The sequence below is a fragment of the Mus musculus genome, chromosome 9, assembly GCF_000001635.26.
Source record: "Mus musculus strain C57BL/6J chromosome 9, GRCm38.p6 C57BL/6J".
Classification (NCBI taxonomy): Eukaryota; Metazoa; Chordata; class Mammalia; order Rodentia; family Muridae; genus Mus; species Mus musculus.
In genome coordinates, this window is record NC_000075.6 from 15,071,092 (window position 1) to 15,091,579 (window position 20,488).

The 20,488-nt window shown below is 44.6% G+C and overlaps 1 protein-coding gene across 2 annotated transcripts in view; it reads right to left on the reverse strand.

Moving 5' to 3' along the window:
• Positions 1-20,488, reverse strand: part of Hephl1 (hephaestin-like 1) — a 60,330-nt gene that overhangs the window by 19,251 nt on the left and 20,591 nt on the right. The window contains exons 3-12 of one of the 2 annotated variants that reach the window (XR_003947897.1): positions 19,329-19,541; positions 18,932-19,111; positions 17,804-18,058; positions 15,049-15,217; positions 13,365-13,504; positions 13,139-13,270; positions 10,733-10,944; positions 8,986-9,136; positions 5,643-5,855; positions 3,048-3,190 (exon numbers count right to left, since the gene is read on the reverse strand). Coding sequence is in view for 1 of the 2 variants with exons in the window: in NM_001164797.1 (NP_001158269.1) it covers positions 2,977-3,190; positions 5,643-5,855; positions 8,986-9,136; positions 10,733-10,944; positions 13,139-13,270; positions 13,365-13,504; positions 15,049-15,217; positions 17,804-18,058; positions 18,932-19,111; positions 19,329-19,541 (1,879 nt within the window). In the remaining variant the exon portion in view is untranslated. Of the gene's footprint in view, positions 1-2,976; positions 3,191-5,642; positions 5,856-8,985; positions 9,137-10,732; positions 10,945-13,138; positions 13,271-13,364; positions 13,505-15,048; positions 15,218-17,803; positions 18,059-18,931; positions 19,112-19,328; positions 19,542-20,488 lie in introns of both variants that reach the window. The other variant, NM_001164797.1, reaches the window with a different exon arrangement.

The window sequence follows — 20,488 nt, forward strand, 5'->3', positions numbered from 1 at the left end:
CTAAAATAGGGTGAGTCTAATGTCCTTCCACCTCTCCCAAATCAACTACCTGTATTCTAATCTAAGTACAGTTCTACATGGCTTTCCCAGGCCCCTACTCAACTTCCTGCTCTCCACTCTGCAGGCAGAGTGGTCTGCTCCAAGTCCAACCCTCTCTCTCTTCCTGTGGGAAACCTCTTAGTGCTTCTCTCTGCAGACCTTCTCAGTCTGCCTCAGACCCTGCATTTTCTTTTTTTCCTAAGTCCTGAACCTGACTGGCTGTCACTGAAACTCCCAGACACAAGGGTCATTCTAGATGTTTGCTCTCCTTGGCATGGTTTGCCCTCAACCCATCCTAGCTTTGGACATGTTCATCTTGCTATTGCCCACTTCTTCCACTGTCTTACACTCCGCACCTCATCTCAAAGACTGCTTCCTCCAGGAAGCTTTTTTTAAGCATGACCCTCCCCCACCACTCCCCACGATGGGGCTGTGACTTATCATTGAACTGTCCTATCTTAAAGATTGCTTCCCTTCCTGCTGGGTCCAGCAGTGTCATCAGCCGTCTGTCCAGTGGACATTCAATAATACATATGCACCTCTGACTACACTCATTGCCAAGAGAGAGAGAAAGAGAGGAGTCTACACTATACTAATGTGTGGGTCTTAGCTGTGCTTGTGACCAGCACAGGCCCAGAGCTGTGCTGTTTGCTATTTCCCAGATCTCCTCCATATGAAAGGTACACATCAATTGCTGTAAAGAACTTTATCACATCTGATGCTAGGAAGATGCTGACTGGATGAGTCACTGTGGTGCCACCATGACAAATTGTTTATAGAAGTCTGAGCGGAGGCCTGGTGCATAATTATTGCTTGGTAGGTGCTCATTATGGTGACCCTGGGATGACTAAATTATATGCATACTGCTCTTCAAGCTCAGGCATTAGTGCCATAACTTCATTTTCCTTTAACAACTTGGTCTACTTTTTCAGATTTTCTTTTGTTGTACACATCTGATGCTGACACTGTGCCAGCAGGTCCGTGTGCTGCCTTTCAGGCATCCCGAAGTCTTCCCAGCACGCTCTGAAGAAATTTGGATATGGAGGTGGTGCAGAAGGTCTGGGCAGGTCAAGGCAATAAGTGTCTCAGAGATGGTTTGTGTCAGGAAGTGGGTCAAAGTAATACCCTGGGGCAAAACGGGATGCATAGGCCAGAGGTGTGGTCTAGACACCTGAGAGGTGTGGTCTAGGCACATGAGAGGTGTGGTCTAGACACGTGGAAGCCTCTCTAGTGGCTGAAGCAGGCGATCGGAAAGTGAGTTCCAACCTGGGCAACGTAATGAGCCCCGGTTTTAAACAAGCAGCTGGTGCTATCAGTGGTCGAGTGCTTATTTAGATGGAGGAGGTGTTAGCTTGATCCTCAGTACTGAAAAAAGAAAAAGCACGGGCATAAAAGCTGGGGTAGAAGGCACTGGTCCTTCAGCTTCTGTCAGTGGAGAGACTGGATGTGTACCCCAGGGCATGCCTTGTAGGGGGCTTAGGCTTAGTCAGAGGACAACTCCTGGGAGTTGGTTCTCTTGCCCCACTGTGGGATGTGGAGACTGAACATGGGTCATCAGGCTTGAACAGCAAGCCCCCTTACCTACTGAGCCATTTTGCTGTCCCTGTGCTTCATGGAAAGCTGACAAAACTATAGAATTTGATACACTTCAAACATATGGCTGCGTCCTTATCTAACCTCACTTTTGTTGGTTTATGGTCTCTAACCAGAGCAGTAGGGAATTAATTCATTTTATTCCTCTTTCCTACCAGCACCCTCCTGTTTTCTGGACTGTTTAGCCCAGAACCCCAGAGCTAGAAGTACACACAGAAGTATAGATTTTTTCTTCTCATTTATCTCTAAGGTGGCAGCCTTACAATAGCTCTTCCTTAAAACAATGGCTAGTAAGTAAGAGAAGGAACCCATGTGTTGAGCTTATGGGAAGCAGTGTGCAGACATGAAGGAGATGGGTGGTAAGGAGAGCTTGGCCTAGGTACTGAGAGCAATGACGAGTGCAAGGACAAAGGACAGTGTGGTATGTTGGAGAGAACATGGATTTGCCCTGGTAAGCTCTGTGTTCAGCTCCTGTTCTCCCACAGACTAGCCGGGTGCCCTCACTCTTCCCTTGGAGGCCCCATCTGCATTCCAGGGCAGTTATATCCAAGCAGCAGGGAGTTGTAATGCAGAGGGTGTTAACTTAGAGGAAGCACAGTCTATGCCCGAAGCCTTCCTTGTGTCCCGGGAAGCTTGATTCTTGGACTCCAGAACTAGGACAGTAGAGGGAGAACCAGGACTGACAGATCTCTGTGTAGCTTGAGCATTGCCGATGCTTCAATATGTGATCCTGGCCAGCATCACTTCAAGGAAGTGTCAGTCTTTGAGATTTGCTGGGTAGCTTGGAGATCTGCTCTTCCCGCCCTGTCTCAGGAATCTCTCTCAAGGCAACAGCCTCAGTTCATCCTTGGATGTCCCCACCATGTCCCCACTGGGGTTCATGTTTGCCAGCACCAGTTCCCCTGCTCCCCTTCCCTGCACCACTGAGTCTAAAGCAGCCCATCCTCTCACCCAAATCCACATACCTTTTCTGCCTCACCTGCTTCACTTTTCTTCCTCGAAACACTTCATCTGCATTCTCATTAAAAAGTCTGTCTGTCTGTCTGTCTATCTATCTATCCATCCATCTATCCATCCATCCATCCATCCATCTTCCTCAGTCATGAAGTAGACCAGCCACAGTAAGGGGACTAGAGGTATGGGAATCCACTTTGGAGCCCTTAGGATGACCTCTGACCTACTTCCAGGCCAGAAGACAGAAGCGTCTCTCATTTTCTGCGCTCATAAGGAAGTCTCTGCCTGTGGAACTATGCACATAGAGCCCGGCCGCTTGGTTTGCACGGGTGCTAAGGCCCACAGAGCATGCGTATTCCCACCGAAGAGCCGTAGCTTCGCCCATGGTACCTTTCCCCTCCTGCGTCCAAGTGCTGCTTTTCGAACTCCCAGTTTTTGTTAGGGGCATAATCCCATTCTACCTCTTCAGCGGCGATGAAAAAGGTTCTTAGCATCCCGTAGGGCGGCTCAGAAGGGTCCCTGTTGCCACAGCTGCTGATCTCATAGATCTGACCCATGCCTCTCGTGAAGTGGGGTAAGGTGGAACAGAACACCTTGAAAATACCTGAGGAGAAAAGGTGACCATGACTTGAGATTTCTGGTAGTGATGATAGTACTAAACTTACGTATTTTATTCCCACGTCAGTAACCAGTAAGATGGACTTTTAGAATACTGATCTGAGCATTTGAAATGTAAATGAAGAAAATACCTAATTAAAATTTTTTTTTAAATTAAAGAAAAAAGAATGCTGATCTGCTGGTAGGCATAAAGCAGAGCTTATGGGGAATAAGTTACTTTTTTGGTTTTGACTCTAATAATTTTGGAGGGAAAAATACTATAAAAATTTCATTTGTCGTAGGGGAAAAAATCAGGATATTGTTACCAAGAAAGGCTTCTCTGGATCATCCCTGTTGACACACCCCTTCTTACAATCAGTCACTCCTGGAGAATTCCTAATGACTCTCTCAGCCCCGCCCAGTTTACAGGGAACTAATTACCTATGAGATGAAAGACCTAGACAACGTTCAAATTAGGCCACGCTTAGGGATTCTGCCCTGAAGGATTTCGTAAATTATAAAGCATTATGCATGAGTCAAATCGATCACGCCACTACAGCCTCCAGCCAGGGGAAGCTCCTGAGTATCATGATGTAGGTAAAAAGAAAGAAAAAAGATCAACTGCCTTTCTCCTAGCGGACCAACAATGACTTCTGACAGAAAATTATGTAACTTAAAAACTACATTTCTAGATGTGTTGGCATTTTTCACCAGACAATGATGTGAACGGAAATCATTGAGGATGTTAACTGTCAATGAAATTATTGAATCAATCTCCCCGTTCTCTGACAGACTGCTCCTAGAGGCAAACGATTAAGGAGCTTGTTCGTAGCCACCCATAGGTGCAGGGAGGGCCACTTACACTCACTTTAGCTGGTGTCTAGATACTGGCATCCCTTCTGCATGAGCAAAGCCACTGAGTTCTATATGTCTGTTGAGCCCACTTTGAACAGAATCCCAAGAAGACACAGGAATCCAAATGTATTATGAGTGTTATAGACCTAGGAAGATCTTTGTGAAACCTCAGAGAAGACACCTGGGAGAAAGACCTCTCTCTACCCAGATTGGACCAGATAGAACACAATGATTTACAACCAATTGAGTACGTCAATGGAGTCAGGTGGAACACTGTAGGAGAATTCCAAGACAAGAAACACAGAACTTCTATTTGCAGGAAGCTCTTGGGCAAAGGTTTCGAAGGGTCAGTCTCAACTTCTTAACTGACCATATAGCCACATCTAGAATGAAGTCAAGAAGTGGAAAATTCAGGCTGGAGAGATGGCTCAGAAATTAAGAGCACTGGCTGCTCTTCCAGAGGTCTTGAGTTCAATTCTCAGAAAGCATATGGTGGCTCACAACCATCTGTAATGGGATCTGATGCCCACTCCTGGTGTGTCTGAAGACAGCTACAGTGGTATACATATACATCAAATAAATAAATGAATAATAATAAAAAAGAAGTGGAAAGTTCATTGTTACATGAGGTTTCTATCAGGTGCTCATCTTGGAGACCATAACCACAGCTCTTGCTGACACTGATAGAGACGTTGGGAAGGAGACAGGTTGACTGCCCTGCAAAGTAGCCATCCTCACTGGTAGATAGCATATGCTCTTACATGTTCGTCAGTATCTCTTCTGAAAATACCCTAATGGTCCCTTTAATTTGGACTCTCCAAGGAAAGGAAGAGATTCCAGAAACAACATGGACTCTAAACCCAAGGCAGGTTGCTTGTAGAGAAGCAAGGATGCTCAACAGAATGGGGGGGGGGGGGGGAAGCAGTCTTCAAATAACTCATCCCCAAACCACGCTCCATCCCCAGGAAGGAAACCAGGCTCCAGCGACAGCTCGATCCGTAGCTCCATAGCCTGACGCATCCACTAGGCTGTCCGTGCCAGGCAGGTGCTTCAGAGAATAGCTCCAGCTATGTTTGTGCTTAATGAGAGCAAGAAGGGTCTGGGGTTTTTTAAACAGGGATCTCTCTCACTGATATGAATTAACATATTTGCCTAGTATTCATAAGGATTCCCCTCAGATTCATGACGATTCAGTGGAGGTTCACGTGAATTCACCAGAGGGTTCACCAAGGGTTCATCTAGGTTCACTTGGATTCAGCTGAACTCCCCGGGGTTCCTTTGGGTTAACCTGAGGTTCATGGGAACTCACCTAGGGGTCATGCAGATTCCACTAGCTTCACGTGAACTTGCCTAAGCTTTATGTGACTTCCATGGGATTGTGAGCAAAGTCATGTAAAGGACTACCAAGTCTGCTTCTTGGTTAACAACTCCTTTATCTTTTACACTCTATATCTGTACTGAAATAGCCAGAAATCTGATTCTAATCAAAACTATATCTGTTTCTAGAGTCTCTGCCGTGCCAAGGCATACCAGCTTTTCTTGGATGATGATTTTGTGAGGTCAAGTTGGAATCTGAGCCCCTGTGATGGCCCTGGCAGGTTTACCTGAATGGTCTGGCTGCATGTATGCCGTTGTGGCCATATGGGGAAACAGAGCCAGGGAGTCACGATGAGTCCCTCGTAGGTGGATGGTGTTGCCTTGGAAATAAACTCCATGCATATCTGTGTCGGTGCCCATTCCAATCAAGTGCCAGGAAACTCTGTCCTTCTTGCACATGCTCAGGCCTGGCTGGCTGCCGTACATGTAGCCGTTAACAGCTAAGAAGAAGGGAAAAGATGGTGAGTGTCCTCTATGACTCTCTAGTCATATGAAAAATACCATCTCAGAGCACGTTTTCAGTGTGCTCGTCGGGGGAGGGGGTCTCAAGCATGTGAGCTGGATATAAGGTCCTTATTATTAGAGAATGGATACTACTAGAGAAAATGCTACAAGGTGGCTAGAACTAACAATAAATCTGAATATAGACTAAAATTATAAAACACGTTAAAATTAGCAATACATTTTTCTAAGACCAGAATTCCAAGAATCACTAAAGAACAAATCAAGTTGTTTTTTGTGTTTTTTTTTTTAAAAAATGACGACACTGTCAACACATTGGCATGTCACAAGAGCACCATCCTTATAAAAGAATGCCATTTGAGGAGTCTGGAGAGATGGCTCGGTGGTTAAGGGCACTGGCTCCTCTTCCAGAGGACCCACATGGCTGGGAACTAATCTGGCACACCGATTTGTAACTCTAGTCCCAGGAGATCCAACTCCCTCTTCAGGCTTCCATAAGCCACATGATACATGGGCAAGCATGCAGGCAAAACACCCAAAAACATAATAAAATAGTTAAAATATTTTTTAAAATATAGTGTTGATTGACTTCATTATCTTCCCATATTTGTCTAGAAAATTCTTGATATAAAATAATTTTCTTTGAGGTTCTTGTCTTATTATTTCCTTGCCATGTGACTTCCTCAGTTATTAACTTGCTGGACTCAATGCATTTGACTGAGACACTCTCATTTGCAAATGCCTTTGCATTTGCTTCTCAAAGCTACCAGGTGTTCATAGATTCTGAGTAATTTGCAAGCGTTTCAGTAAACAGGCATTTGCAGATATGATCAGTGGCAACAGATTGGAGTTTGTTAAGAATCGGTGTGTTTGAAAGGCTAGGACATATGTAAATAAGCCTGCTGTATGGTAACACTCACTGTCTTACCCCCCTGAGATACCTGAGAGGTCTGTGGGTTATGTGGGCCTTAGGACTGTGACAGTAATTTCCACTGATGGCCTGACCAGATTTGGAATCACCTAGGAGACACACCTCTAAGTGTGTCTGTGAGGACATCTCCAGAGAGGTTTACTGAGGGAGAAATGCCTACCCTGAACAGAACAAAAAGGAGAAAGCACCCTGATCACCAGCATGCCAACATTCCCCCCTTCCCCCTCTCTCCCTCCTTCCTTCCTCTGTCCTCCCTCCCCCCTTCTCCCTATTTCTTGCTCTCCCTCTCCCCCTCCCTCCCTCCCTTTCCCTCCTCCTCCTACTTCCTGCCTTTTTGACTCTGAGTACAATGTGAGTAGCTGCCTCTTGCTCCTGGTACCATCTTTTCCTTACTATGATGGATGGCCCACTCAAACTCTTAGCCAGAATAAGCCCTTCCTCCCTTAAGTTGCTTTTGCCAGGCATTTTGTCAGCAGGAAAGAAAAGAACAAAAGAAGAAAGAAAGAAAAAGACCCACCCACCATCAAGAAAATAGCTAATAAAATGAATAAGCCCTTGCTTTCAGGGTAATCAGTTAATTTTGCCTTGTCTATCAATCCCATATATCAATGGTAGCTCTCTAGGGCAGTGTCTTGAGAATGATGTTGAAGCATTACGTCCGATTTAGTATGGATGAATGTTAGGACTGAGTAGCAGTGTTTAGCTGGTGAGTTCATGAAACTATAACTTGGTATCTGACTCCCAGCTAATGCCATAAGCAGGGAAGCCTAGCTACCACACACATGGATGGTCTTCTGATATAACGTTCTTGTAAAGAAAATTTCCTTTCATTTCTGTCTGTCGTGGTACTTACCAAGTGTACTTAAATTTAGGATTTTTAGTAGAAAGCCCTGGGGTGTCTAAAAAAAAACCCCTATTTTTTAAAGAGATATTGATAATATTTTTTTTAACCAGTAAACCAAGTCTTGTCTACAGAATTTGAAAGAGACTTATCACACTTGGCTGATTGAAGAGGATCTTTCCTGACTCTAAACAGGTATTTAATGCTTCTATTTCTAGACCTTTCATTCATTCTCATTCATAAATACCATTTGAATACACACAGCCCACAGCAGACCCACATATGAAGCCCTTTATCCTTAGTGTTTTGGTTTTTCTTCCTTTCTTGCCATGCAAACAAGACTGGAACTCAAACCTAGTTTAGTTATAGCAAAGCTCTCCTGAAAGCTGATACCAAAGGTCATTGTTCCCTGAATTCCACAGGTCCAAGTAGGGTCTCTGTTTGTCCTCAGTACTGGGGATCATGGGAGTTAGCCACCTGGTTATTGAGGGTTACTGTAACCTTGGACTTTAGGGACTTCCTAAAGTAGGGAAGGATTTGGGAGCCCATTTATGCATTATTTTATGTTGTTTTAAAGGGTAGTAAACAAATATTGTGCTTAGAACTGAAATGGGAGGCCTCATAGCCTCACATGCATACATTGAAATGTTACAGTATATTAGTAAGTTGGGCAGCTGCTTGCTCCTTGCATTCTGGTGTGTGACCTCTAGCTTGCTCCTTGGATACATTAGGCAACATGGCTGAAACCAATAGACTCCCAGGCTAGTCACAGATAATCACTGGGTGGCTTGCCATTATGCCATTAATTCCAAATTAAGATGACATGGAACCACGTGTGTTTAGGAAATTAATCCTTGTAACAGGTGCACATTGTAATGGCTTTGGTATACTTCGGTGTGTGTGATCTTTCTCCATGATCTCCTGTTATCAGACTGGATATGGGATTTCATCAGTCATTTTCCATATTCTGGATCATCTGTGTTCTTTGCTACTTTAAATTCTGTATTGCTCGCTGGGCGTGGAGGCACACACCTTTAATCCCAACACTTGGGAGACAGAGGCAGGCGGATTTCTGAGTTCGAGGCCAGCCTGGTCTACAGAGTGAGTTCCAGGACAGCCAGGGCTATACAGAGAAACCCTGTCTCGAAAAAAAAAATCTGTATTGCTTTGTGTACAGATGGCATGATGTTTCAGAAGTGTCAGATTCACATTATCTCTGGGAGTTCATGAATCTGAAGGCATGAAATTATTTACTTCCTGACCAGGAGCAATAACAAAGACACCAAAATCAGGCAGGCTCGAGTGCACTTCCCAGCTGCAGCCCAGCCTCTCGTACCATGCATCCGATTGGATTTCACAAACTCCTTGTCTTCTTTGTCAACACTGAAGGGATGCCAAGTAAACTTTTTGATGTTTTCATCAAGATAGCTGCTGAAATTCTCATCAAAGACTGTGAACAGTAGGTAAAATTCCTTGTCTATTCCTTTCTAAAGAAAATGAAGAAACAAAGACATACAACATACAGCTTGAATTAGTTCTAAAATTCATGAAAATGCGTCATCAACATTAGCCATAGATTTACCCATCATTTCCGACACTGAGTGTGGCCTGACCCTTGTCCACCTGTCTCTAACATGCCTGCTATCCTTGCCACCCTCTGTGCGCTCTCTCTCTCTCTCTCTCTCTCTCTCTCTCTCTCTCTCTCTGCTGTTGTTTGCCTCACAGGGCTCTTCAGCAATGCTCTCCTATTGCCTCTCTCAATGACATGTTGTAGGCTCAGTGGCTCCTCCCTACCCACGTGCTCTTCCTGTACTCTACACATTTCTGTCATTGTGTGGTGAGAAAAAGAGAAAGAGAGAGTGAGAGGGAGAGAGAAGAGGAAGAAGTAAGAAGTGGAGGAAGGGAAATAGGAAAGGAAGGAGGGAAGAAGGAACAAGACAGAACACAGAATTTGGGAGTTTCATTGAATGGTTATGTGTAGGCAATAATGGTCAGAAATCAACTTTGTGTCACCTGACCATAGTCTGTGAAATCCCTTCACCTCTGGGAGAGATACTGACAACTCACTGGAAAGAAACACTCTTCTCTAAGCCCCCGACTCTCTCCACCTACCCAGAAGAACCCCGAGCAGGTTTCAGTCTACAGAGAGTCTGACACACACTCTAAGGCACATTTCACACTAATGGCTTTATCTGGGGACAAATGCTTTTGTCTCTCTACTAAATATCAGGTACTTAACTGTGGGGTTTTGTTTGTTTGTTTGTTTGGGGGGTTGTCTTTTTTCATGAATTTGGAATAAGTAGTCTCACTAGGAATCGTATTTGACTTAGCCATATCCTCTGCAAACTCTAATTTTTCACTGAGTTTTTCATTTCTAATTTTTCCACTAAGTTTTCATTGAGTAGATATAACATGAAAAATGAAAACGAGAACTATTTTACCAGTAGCTCTTGGCCCTCTGCCTTTTTGGCTCAGGACTTGCCAACACAGTGAGGTGCAGGTAGGTTAGTGTACCAGAGAGGAAGGGTGAGATATCAAGTCCTACGTTCTGGTGGCCTTCAAACTTACTAGGAATAGTTCCTTGAGTCTCACTCAGTGTCTCTGAGTCTCAGTTTCTCCATGTCATCTCTTTCTTTCAGCTACCATGATTAATTTCCAATGACTTGCAGCAACCCTTAGCTTTGGCACAGACTGGAATCACCAGGAGATCCTGATTGGTCTGGTCTGGAGTGTTTGGATGCAGTGAGCATGTGCTCTGTGCCTCAACAGCAAGAGTGCTTGGATAAAAGATGCTGAAAATGTTCATGGATGTGCCCAAGTCTGAGAAACCTCACTCAGCAAAAGAGATCCCATCACATACCCATATATGCCTCTGAAGTTTCCAGAATCAAGGCAACTTACAGGTAAGGAAACCAACCAGATATCAATGACGCCACAAGCAGAAATCATAAGATATAGGTCAGAATCTTAAAAAGAACCATAGAAGTTGCAGAAGAGACACGGTTTTGTTAGTGGCCATAGCTGCTTAATCTCCAGCTCCCACCTACAGCCCTGGAAAGAGTGTGGTGACATTGGTGGCCCACCTGTGTCCCATCGGCATTGAGCGTGCCCTTTTTGCAGACCAACAAAGGCCCCACAAGCCCAGCACTAGTGTCCTTGATAGGCTGGACCGCTGAGAAGTAAAGATAGGTCAGGCACGGGGGGTCTTCATCTGTCGGGCTGACGCTTTCTGGCACTGTCCACCTGTAGGTGAAGGTTTCACCTGGCTTGACGTGAGCCCCTGGTTTCAGAAATCCTGAGGATATAAATGAAACGGTTGGCACACAGCCAAGAACACCAGGCTTGCCAGGCTGGACCCCAACCCTGGCAGCTCTCTCTGATGATATATTTCACAAAAAGAAGGCCGTTTTTCCTCACAAATTCTACCCAGAGATTCCCTGGGCTTCAGATGTTATTTTATGAGGTAAAAGTTAAAACTGAAGTGTTTTCTTCTTAGCAGATTATATCCTATAATGTATTCATGCCATGTTTAGCTGATATTAAGAGAATTATAGTGATCCATCCACACAATTAAATACAAATCTGTAAGATACCACCAAACACCTTCTATGTGAAATATATCATACTCAGTCCTGCAGCAGACACCTGAATTGTTAAGCAAGAATCCTATCTCTGGGGGCTAGAAAGAGGGCTCCACAGTTAAGGGCATGTAGTACTCATGCAGAAGACCTGAGTTCAATTCCCAGCACCTGTGTATGAGGTGGCTCACAACTGCGCATAATGCCAGCTGCAGGAGATCCGATGCCCTCTTCTATTCCTAGTAGGGTTACACATATCCCATGTATACATGCACAAACACACATAAATAAAAATTTAAAAATAAATTGTTAAAACAGAGCCCTATCTTTAACAAGCTTAAAATATGAGGGGACAGTGTGCAAGTTTAGCAATTAAGCCAAACAACAAAAACAAGAGTGTGTGAGCACCTGCGCAGGGTTCTGCAAACAGGCAGCTCTGACTTCTCTGAGCTGGGAAAAGCTGTGAGCTCACTCTGCATCTGATCTAACTGTGAACTGCTGCCCCCCATCTCAATTACTCGGAGCATCTTGAATTGGGAGTGAGGAAGACAGGCAGGGGTGCAATGAGCACAGGAGACAGGGTGGGTCTGAGGGACATCTCCCTTCTCTTTTCTGCTTCAACCCTCAGCATCACCATTAAGCCCACTCTCCACTGCTCCTGGCTCCATTCTAGATCACAAGGAGTTCTCTCTGGTGGCCATGATGTCCAGTGCAGAGGTGGGACATATGCCAAACGCCTGGAGTCTCCCATGAGCAGTATCAGCAATGTAAGGGTAGTTCCTGCTGTGCCTTGTGTGTACAGAGAGCCTGTGCTCCCTGCTCTGTGAGGGACAGAGTCTGTAGACATTAGCCCATAATACTGACTTTCAATAAATATCTCTGTGAATACACACAGAGAACACACGTGACATGGTTTTGTCAACTAAATGATGAGATCAGATTTTACCCTCAGGTCTCATCTCACCAGCAGAATCCCCTGCAACTCGAAGCAGACACGCTCTCCATGTTGGAGAACTGCATGAGGTTATGGAATCAGTCTTTCTGTAACTGAGGGAAAGGCAAGCAATATTTCCTAAGCGATGGCTGTAGGCTTGAAGCTTGAATGTGCTCAGCCCTGTCTAAAGCCCTGTGAGGGTGTTGTTCTAATCTGTAATTGATAGGCAAGAAGAACTACATTCACAGAGTTTAGGAGCTTGCTTGGAGATGGGAAAAGGAGGACTAGAGACTTAAACCAAACTCGCTCCTTCCTGTGTGTATGGTGAATATACTTGTTTGTATGGGGGGGATGCACACATGGGTGCATTCATTGAGAGGTCAGTGGTCAACTTTGGACATCTTTCTCCATTATTCTCCACCTTATTGGATCACTGAACATGTAGCTCACTGATTTCTATACTGGCCACCCAATGAGCTTCAGGGAGCTTCCTTTCACACAGACACACACACAGACACACACGTCGGGATCATTCACAATGCTCCCTACTTCTCCCATCTTTCACATGAGCACTGGGGATCCAACACATAAGCATCTCCCTCCGCTCCCCCCCCCCCAGACATCATCCCAATACCTCTGTCTCTCTCTTTCTTTCTCTCTTTCTTTCTTTCTCTCTCTCTCTCTTTTTCTTTCTTTCTTTCTTTCTTTCTTTCTTTCTTTTTTTCTTTCTTTCTTTCTTTCTTTCTTTCTTTCTTTCTTTCTTTCTTTCTTTCTTTGATACAGGGTTTCTCTTTGTAGCCCTGGCTGTCCTGGAACTCACTCTGTAGACCAGGCTGGCCTCGAACTCAGAAATCTGCCTGCCTCTGCCTCCCAAATGCTGGGATTAAAGGCATGCACTACCACCGCCCAGCCTCTGTCTCTTTCTTAATCCTTTCCTGTCTCATACTATGTCCTTAGGAACCTGGGTTGAGGCTTACCATCTACATTTGGAGCTGCATCTGATGCTTTGTCATAGAACACGCCATGGGGTAAGATGCTGTAGACTTTGTCAGCTTTGTTGGCAAAGGTCACTAGCAGGATGTCACCCACCTCTGCTTTGATGACTGGACCTGGGAAACAAGAGAAAAGGATGAAAAGAGTTGAAGAAGTAAATCAGAGTGAGCAGAGGAGCACACCCCCTTCAAAGCATCAGGATGCATGTACCAAGGATTCCAAGATGGGCTTCTGAATCAGAGGGCATCTTTCTTCTACTGAAAGTGGCATCAACATACTCCGTGTACCGAGCCTTCCAATATTTTCCTCCTATTCTGTTGTCAGCTTGTGTGAAGTACACTGCAGAGTCACTGTGGGAAGACGTGGGACTCTGAGAAGACATCCAGGCTCATCTCCAGATGAGTCCTCATGGAGCTCACTCTACACCACCTAAACACCACCCCTACCCAGCAAAACCTGCACAGGCCCCAGCACAACACCTAGGGATCACTGCCCGACAGCCTAGGGATCATCGACAGCCTAGGAGCTGGTTCTCAAGTCCATTTCCCTCTTCACCCTTGCACCTCATTCCCCTGAGGTTCCTCAACCAAAGACGTCACAGGAAATTCCTCATTTACCAACAATAGGGTTCCAGAACAGTGTCTTAAGAAGCAATAAAGAGCTTCCTGGTTTCTCTGTAGAGCAAACATCCCTGTAGCTCTCACTGAAGCCAATGACTAGGCTTTGTATATAATAAACTCTTTTATACCTGACATGCTTAAGAAGTGGAGATTGAAGCATGATGTCTAGTTAATCAAATGGTTTAAGCCATGGAGAGTTGTCTATAAACTATATGCCTGAAACACCTAATTTCAGAATGATACTGCTTATGATTCGTGCTAGCTCTCTGTGTTCTTAGTGTGTCCAAGATGTCACTACCCAAGACTCTGTAAGTCACAAGTTCACAGCCACTTTTTTAAAAATCAACTTGAAAAGAGGCTAGGAGCACTGGCTGCTCTCCCAGGGGACTCAGGTTTGGTTCCCACCACCCACATGGTGGCTCCCAACTATCTCCAACTCCAATTCTAGAGGCTCTAACACCATCTTCTGGCCTCCACAGTAATCAGGCTTGCACAGGGTGCATAGACATACATAGAGACAAACTACCTATATACATAAAATTATTTTCATGTCAACTTGAAAAATACGATGTGTTGTGGAAGCCAAGAGACTCAAGACTGGAGAGGTGAAGATTTCAGTTAAGAGGCAACACTAGACTTGGGTTTCATAGCATCTAATTAAGCAGGGAGGCAAAGGACAGAGAGGCTGTGTAGCTTACACAAGAATGCCATTAGACCACAATGGCTTATCTCCACACAGAGTCCTGTCTTCTTCCCTCTCTGATACTGCTTCGCATGGGCAGTCTGTAGTCAGTGCTTCAAATGGCCCTGACCACTATTGTTTGCACATAGGAGGTGCTAAGGAAATGTTTGATTAGAAAAGCAAAAAAATAAGTGAGTAAATGAGTGAGTGAGTTGATGAGTGAGTGAATGATAACGAGTAACTGAGTGAGTGGGTCTGTGAATGACTGGGAAGGAGGGAGTAACTAGGTGAATGAATGGCAATGAATGGACAAGTGAATCAGTGAATGAATAAATCTGTGAGTGAATGAATACATTAACTGAATGAGTGATGACTGAGTTAATGGGTTAGTGAGTGAATGCATTTTTCCTGAGTTTTGATCTAGCCAACAATCACAAATAACCACTCTCCCAGTTCTCAGCAGTGTCCTCAATAAGAATTGTAGCAGCTCTGACATCATGTGTCTGCCATCTGAGATGCAGTGAGATCACAGGGAAGGGCCTGCTGTACACTGCTCTGGAGAAGGACTTAGCAACACCAGCAGAGTTCTTACCTGCCAGATGTATTCAGGGGAAATCCAGTGAATTTATCATAGCCTTGGGGACCATAATCCCAGAGGACTTTTTCAGCCGCTATGAAGTAGCGCCGCTGTTGACCCTGCACCTTTGGGTGAGGAGCATTACCCCTGCAGTTGCCCACGCTGTACTGTCCCAGCATACCAGCTGCAGAGGGAGGAGACACACACACCAAGGCATGGATGAACCGCCCAGGAGAAATGGAACAGGTTTGAAACAAGCATCAGCATTTGAAACAAGTAGAAAATTGAATGATAAACAAAGTTAGCAACAAAGGGTAAGTAGGGGGAGTTAATATATTTACATGCAATAAATATTTAAAAATGAAAAATTAATCATTTTAAACATTAAAAAAGTCCCCAAATAGAAAATGGGGGAGGGAGACAGAAATGGGTTGTTCAGAAAAGAAATGACACCAGCCAGTAAACAAATGGAAAAGTCCTATCCCAATTGCAATTATGCAGCACCATTGTTCACTGATAGCTGAGATAAAATCTAAGAGTCATAATTCCCAGGGTTGTCAGTCAGAGGGAGGGCAGACATGCTCACACGCTGTGGGTGGATAAGTAACAATGCTGGTAGGAAATCAAGCAGTGTGGGTCTGAAGCTTAAAAAAATCCAAGTCTGACACAGGAATTCCAAATCCAGGAGTTTAAGAAGACATGTCTGTAGATTGTTATAACAAATGGGAGAGCGTTCAGAAGTGCTAAGCAGCACAGGGGCGTCAGTGGTCATCTTGCTGTGACATTGGAGGCATCAACACTGATAAAGTTACTCTGCTCACTCACAGGGAAACACTGATAAAATACATCAGTGAGTAGGAAAATGAGCTGTGGGAAGTGGAAATGGACCAGCACCATCTCAGAAAGTAGAGCAATATCTCTCGATGGGATTTTTTAAAAATCAAATTACAGGGCTGGAGACATGGCTTAGTGGCTAAGAGCACTTGCTGCTTTTATAGAAGACCTAGGTTTGGTTCCCAGCCCCACCTGGTAGCTCACAGCTGTCTGTTACTCCAGTTGTGAGGGATCTAACTCCCTCTTCTGACTGCCATGAGTATTTTACGCACATGATTCACAGACATACATGCAGGCAACAATTCATATGCATAAATATGAATAAATCTTTTTAAAAATCAAATTGCACAAATTTATAGTTTGTAATATTTCTGTGGGCAATTCAGATTGGTCAATGTATAAATATCCATTTATGGCTACTACTACTACTAGCCAAACCAAGCTGTCATAACTGCTTCAAACGGCTGCTGTTGTCTTGGTTTAAATCTGGACTTTGAATTCCTACATCGGAAAGTTTCTTCCCAACTTTAAGAGCGTGTGCTACATTTAGAATAGGAACCTGGGGACTGGAGAGATGGCTCAGCAGTTAAGAGTACTAGCTGATCTTGCAAAGGAATCAGCTTCAATTCTCAACATCGTGGTGGTTCACAACCATATATAACTCCAATTCCAGAGGATATGGTCACCCCTTCTGGTCTCTGTGGGCACCAGACACACATATATTGCATAGATTGACATGCTGGCAAACACTCATGTACATGAAAATAAAGTAAATAAATCTAAAAAGTATTTGATCTTTCCATACTAGTATCCAAAACGTATTAACTGGGCTGAGTATAGTTGGACTAACCCAGCCAACTGACACCGGGATTAACTGCAGAAGGGTGAGAGGAACAAGAAAATGTTATCAACATGTCCTGAATGTCAGGACTCTACCTGTTAGCATCTGTATGTTGTAGTAGCATCCACATTTAACCAGACATTAGCCTTCTGGGTCTCTGACACTGGCATCTTAGTTTCCCCCCCGCCCCCAGTGTCTGCTCTGCATGTGCCTGCTGCTGTTGATCATCCCGGGCTGATGTTGATCATCCTGGGCACTGTACTGACCCCATGCAACAGTAGTGTGCCTGAGGGTGTGGATACTGCACCTGCCTGCAGATAGCCTATCACCTCCTCAGCCCAGCCATTTAAATCCCTTCCTGCAGGGTTCATCTACCTTCCTAGTCTCCCCCATCACCCTTCCTTCACAAACCTCATGTCAAGTGAGGAGGTATTTTGGGTTGTCCCAAATAACCAAGACCAAGATATCCAGCAGGCACATAAGCCAGCTTATTTTTCTTTGTAAAGCCCACCTCTCCTGAGCATGGACTATGCCAACGGACTTTTATCTCACTATAAAGAATGTTCTTACAGAGATGTTTTTGGATCTGAGCTGAACTGGCACAAGGACTTAAAGATGAATGAAGGGAGATTCAAGGCTTGGGTGGGAAATTGACTCCTGTTCTTACCAAGTACTTTTCTAGGGTCAAATGTGAATTGTTTCATTTCCAGTCACTGGAAGAGAATATGAACTTTTTCAGTTTGTGTGGCCTTTCATCCCTTCATCCACCCAGTTCCTCCCCACACATCTAGGCTCATGTTACAGGTCCATGGGGAATGTATGTCACCCACTTTGTGTACTTTGTAAATGTTGAAGTACTAGTTTCTAAGTTCCTTTAAGGCTTCAAATTAATCTTAAGAACATCATAATAAATATATAGAGAGGATGCTAAATACACACTGTGCTTTGCAGATGCTAAATAGTCAAGTAAATGTGGTGCATATGGAAATCTACTTAAGAGATCCTGTGACCATGGTAGAACCCAGTCCTGGGTTGGTAGTCTAGGACAGTAGAACCCATCTCGAGCCCCTCCACACCAGCCTCCATTGAGTTTACCTTGCAGGTGGTCACTGACTTGGCAGGTTATCATCCATTTCCCAGGATTCTCCACTATCATTTCTGTTGTGAGGAAGGTAGCTGGAAACAGGTTGACAACATCTGCCCGGTGCCCTCTGGTGATGAAGGTGTTACCATAAAAATAGATGGAATGGATGTCTATCTCATTCCCCATCCCAAACAGGTGCCAGGACACAGATTCGCCAACGCACATCTCAGGCTCAGGCATGTTTCCAAAAAGGAATCCATTGAGGGCTGCAAACACAAACACACCAGTGGAAGACACTCCCCTGAAGATGGGAGCAGGACCAAAGCTAGACAATCCGTGTGTGGGTCATTGCTATAATGTTTTCCTGCAGCAATCCCCAATCTAAAACAATCCCACTATTTAGAGTGCTGAGAATACGGGACTCTGAGCGCTGAGTCCTAAGTGGAACATCTTTACAAACCATCTCCAGGAAAGGCTCAGAAAGCACTGTGTGATGAAGTGACCGGACAGGAGGGCACTGTGAAATGCTGCCTTCTGGATGGAGCATGGCAGAGGCACTCTTGAGTGCCCAGCATCCATGGTATTTGTACAGGGTTAACACTTCGACATCCCACCATAGATAAGGATAGGCAGTCAGGAGTGTCTGGTGTGTATCTGGTAGCTGGTGGATACTGAGGGAGAGAAGAGTCCCTTTGCTCTGTGAGTATGGTCATTGGTAGGTTGCCCATGGCCCAGTAGGTGGCCATGCCATGCTCATGCACAGACGGGAAGCATTAATTGGACTCGGTAAGTTAGAAATAGACAAATTTTAAGTGGAAAATATGAGGTTGGGACAGAAATATGGTGGAGATACTTGGAGAAAGGAGTAGAGTGGATATGACCAAGTAGACTATATAAAATGTGTTTTCCCCCTATATTCTATACCACTGTCTTGTCTGTCGTACCTAATGTAGCTTGTGTATATGGCCTTTCCTTTCTTTCTCAGACTATTGGGATTCAAGGTGTGTTGTGTCTTATACCAAATCACTGCCATCCAAATCCACACATCTTGAGAATAAGGTCTAGGGTTTCCATGTGTCTTGCTTCCCTGAAGTACTCATCATGCAGAATGCCTGTTATGCATCATGGTACACACTCACCATGCATCTTGTTGCTCCTCTGGAAAACAGCATCACTTTTGTCAACGGAATTTGGATTAGTGCAGAATTGCTTGATGTTGTCATCCAGATACCAGCTCTGGTTCTCATCCACAAGAGTGAACATGATAACAAACTCTCGGTCCACATCAGTCCTCATCCCTGAGTATCTATTCAGTACACCTTTAAGGAACATTAAGAGTGTAAAGAAAAAGCAGTTGGAGGTAAACTAAACCTTAGGGTGGCCCCTCTCCTGCCAACAGTGTTCAGTAAATGTGAAGGGATAACCTGCATCCCACAGCATGCAGTCAGAAGCCAGCTCTGGTGCAAATGACAGGATTGTACAAAAGTCATGATCAATACATCTGGGAAAAAGCTTTTGGAAATGGAGACTGCCTACCTTCCTTACACACCAGCAGGGGGCCAATTAGCCCAGAGCAGATATCCTTAGGGGCATCAATGTGTGAGTGGTACACCCAGGTCAGGCAGTTGGCATCTGCTGGAGCAGGTGCATATTCTTCTCTCACTGGCCAGACATAGGTGTAGTTTTTGCCAGGGGGGACCATGTCATCTTCCTTGTTCCTTCCAGATGTCCCATCTGGGTATAAGGCTCCTTTTAGAGAGAGAGAGAGAGAGAGAGAGAGAGAGGGAGAGAGAGAGATGACATTTAAAAACTCAGATATTTTATATTACAGTAAAGAAGGCAAAACTTTGAAATCAAATGTAAATGGATTTAAATGTATTTGCCATAGAGCCTGAGGTGAAGCCCACTGAGTTCTTAGTAACCTGGCTTTCACTGGTAAAGCTAGAGGCTGAGATCTACCCTGCAAAGACCAGAGAGCTCAGCAGGAAATGCACGGAATGCTTCTCCTAGACACAGTCTTTCAAATAAAGATGCTGGGTGATCCTGTTGTACCAGTCTAAAGGGTTTCAGTTCTCCTCACTTGTCATTGTCTTGAGATGACAGAGGAAACACTAGGTACCACTTGGGGGTCTAGTACAGAATCATCTCATCTCACAAGAGATGAGAAGGGAGGCTTGGAGTTTCTCCAGGGTTACAGAGATATTACCATCCTGTGAGAAAGACTGGAATAGGTTTTAGGGATGTGTGGACAGCTGGAGACTAAAGTAAAGCAGTGTGAAGAATATAATTTGAAATCAGAATGCCCAGGCAGAGACCCAGGAGGGTCAACCCCACAGTAGGTAAGGTGTATAATTACACAGCAGGTAAGGTGTATAATCACACAGCAGGTAAGGTGTGGAAGGCTGCCCTCTGCTACATTTTATCACTAAGATTCTGCATGGAATTTTTCGGTTAAGGAAAGTTCAGTGCACAAAATAGTGTGACAATGTATGCGGAAGGCAAGTGACCAATCAGGGCATAGTATCATCATCATATAATAATGGATCTGCTTCATAATGAGATAGGTTCAAGGGACCCTGAAGGACCAGGAATTTCAGGTCTTTCACTGAAAAGGACTTTCGCTTTTACTGAAAAGCACAGAGGCCAATTAGGGATAGAGATTGAGATGGATATCCTCTAGGTCCACAGCCATCACT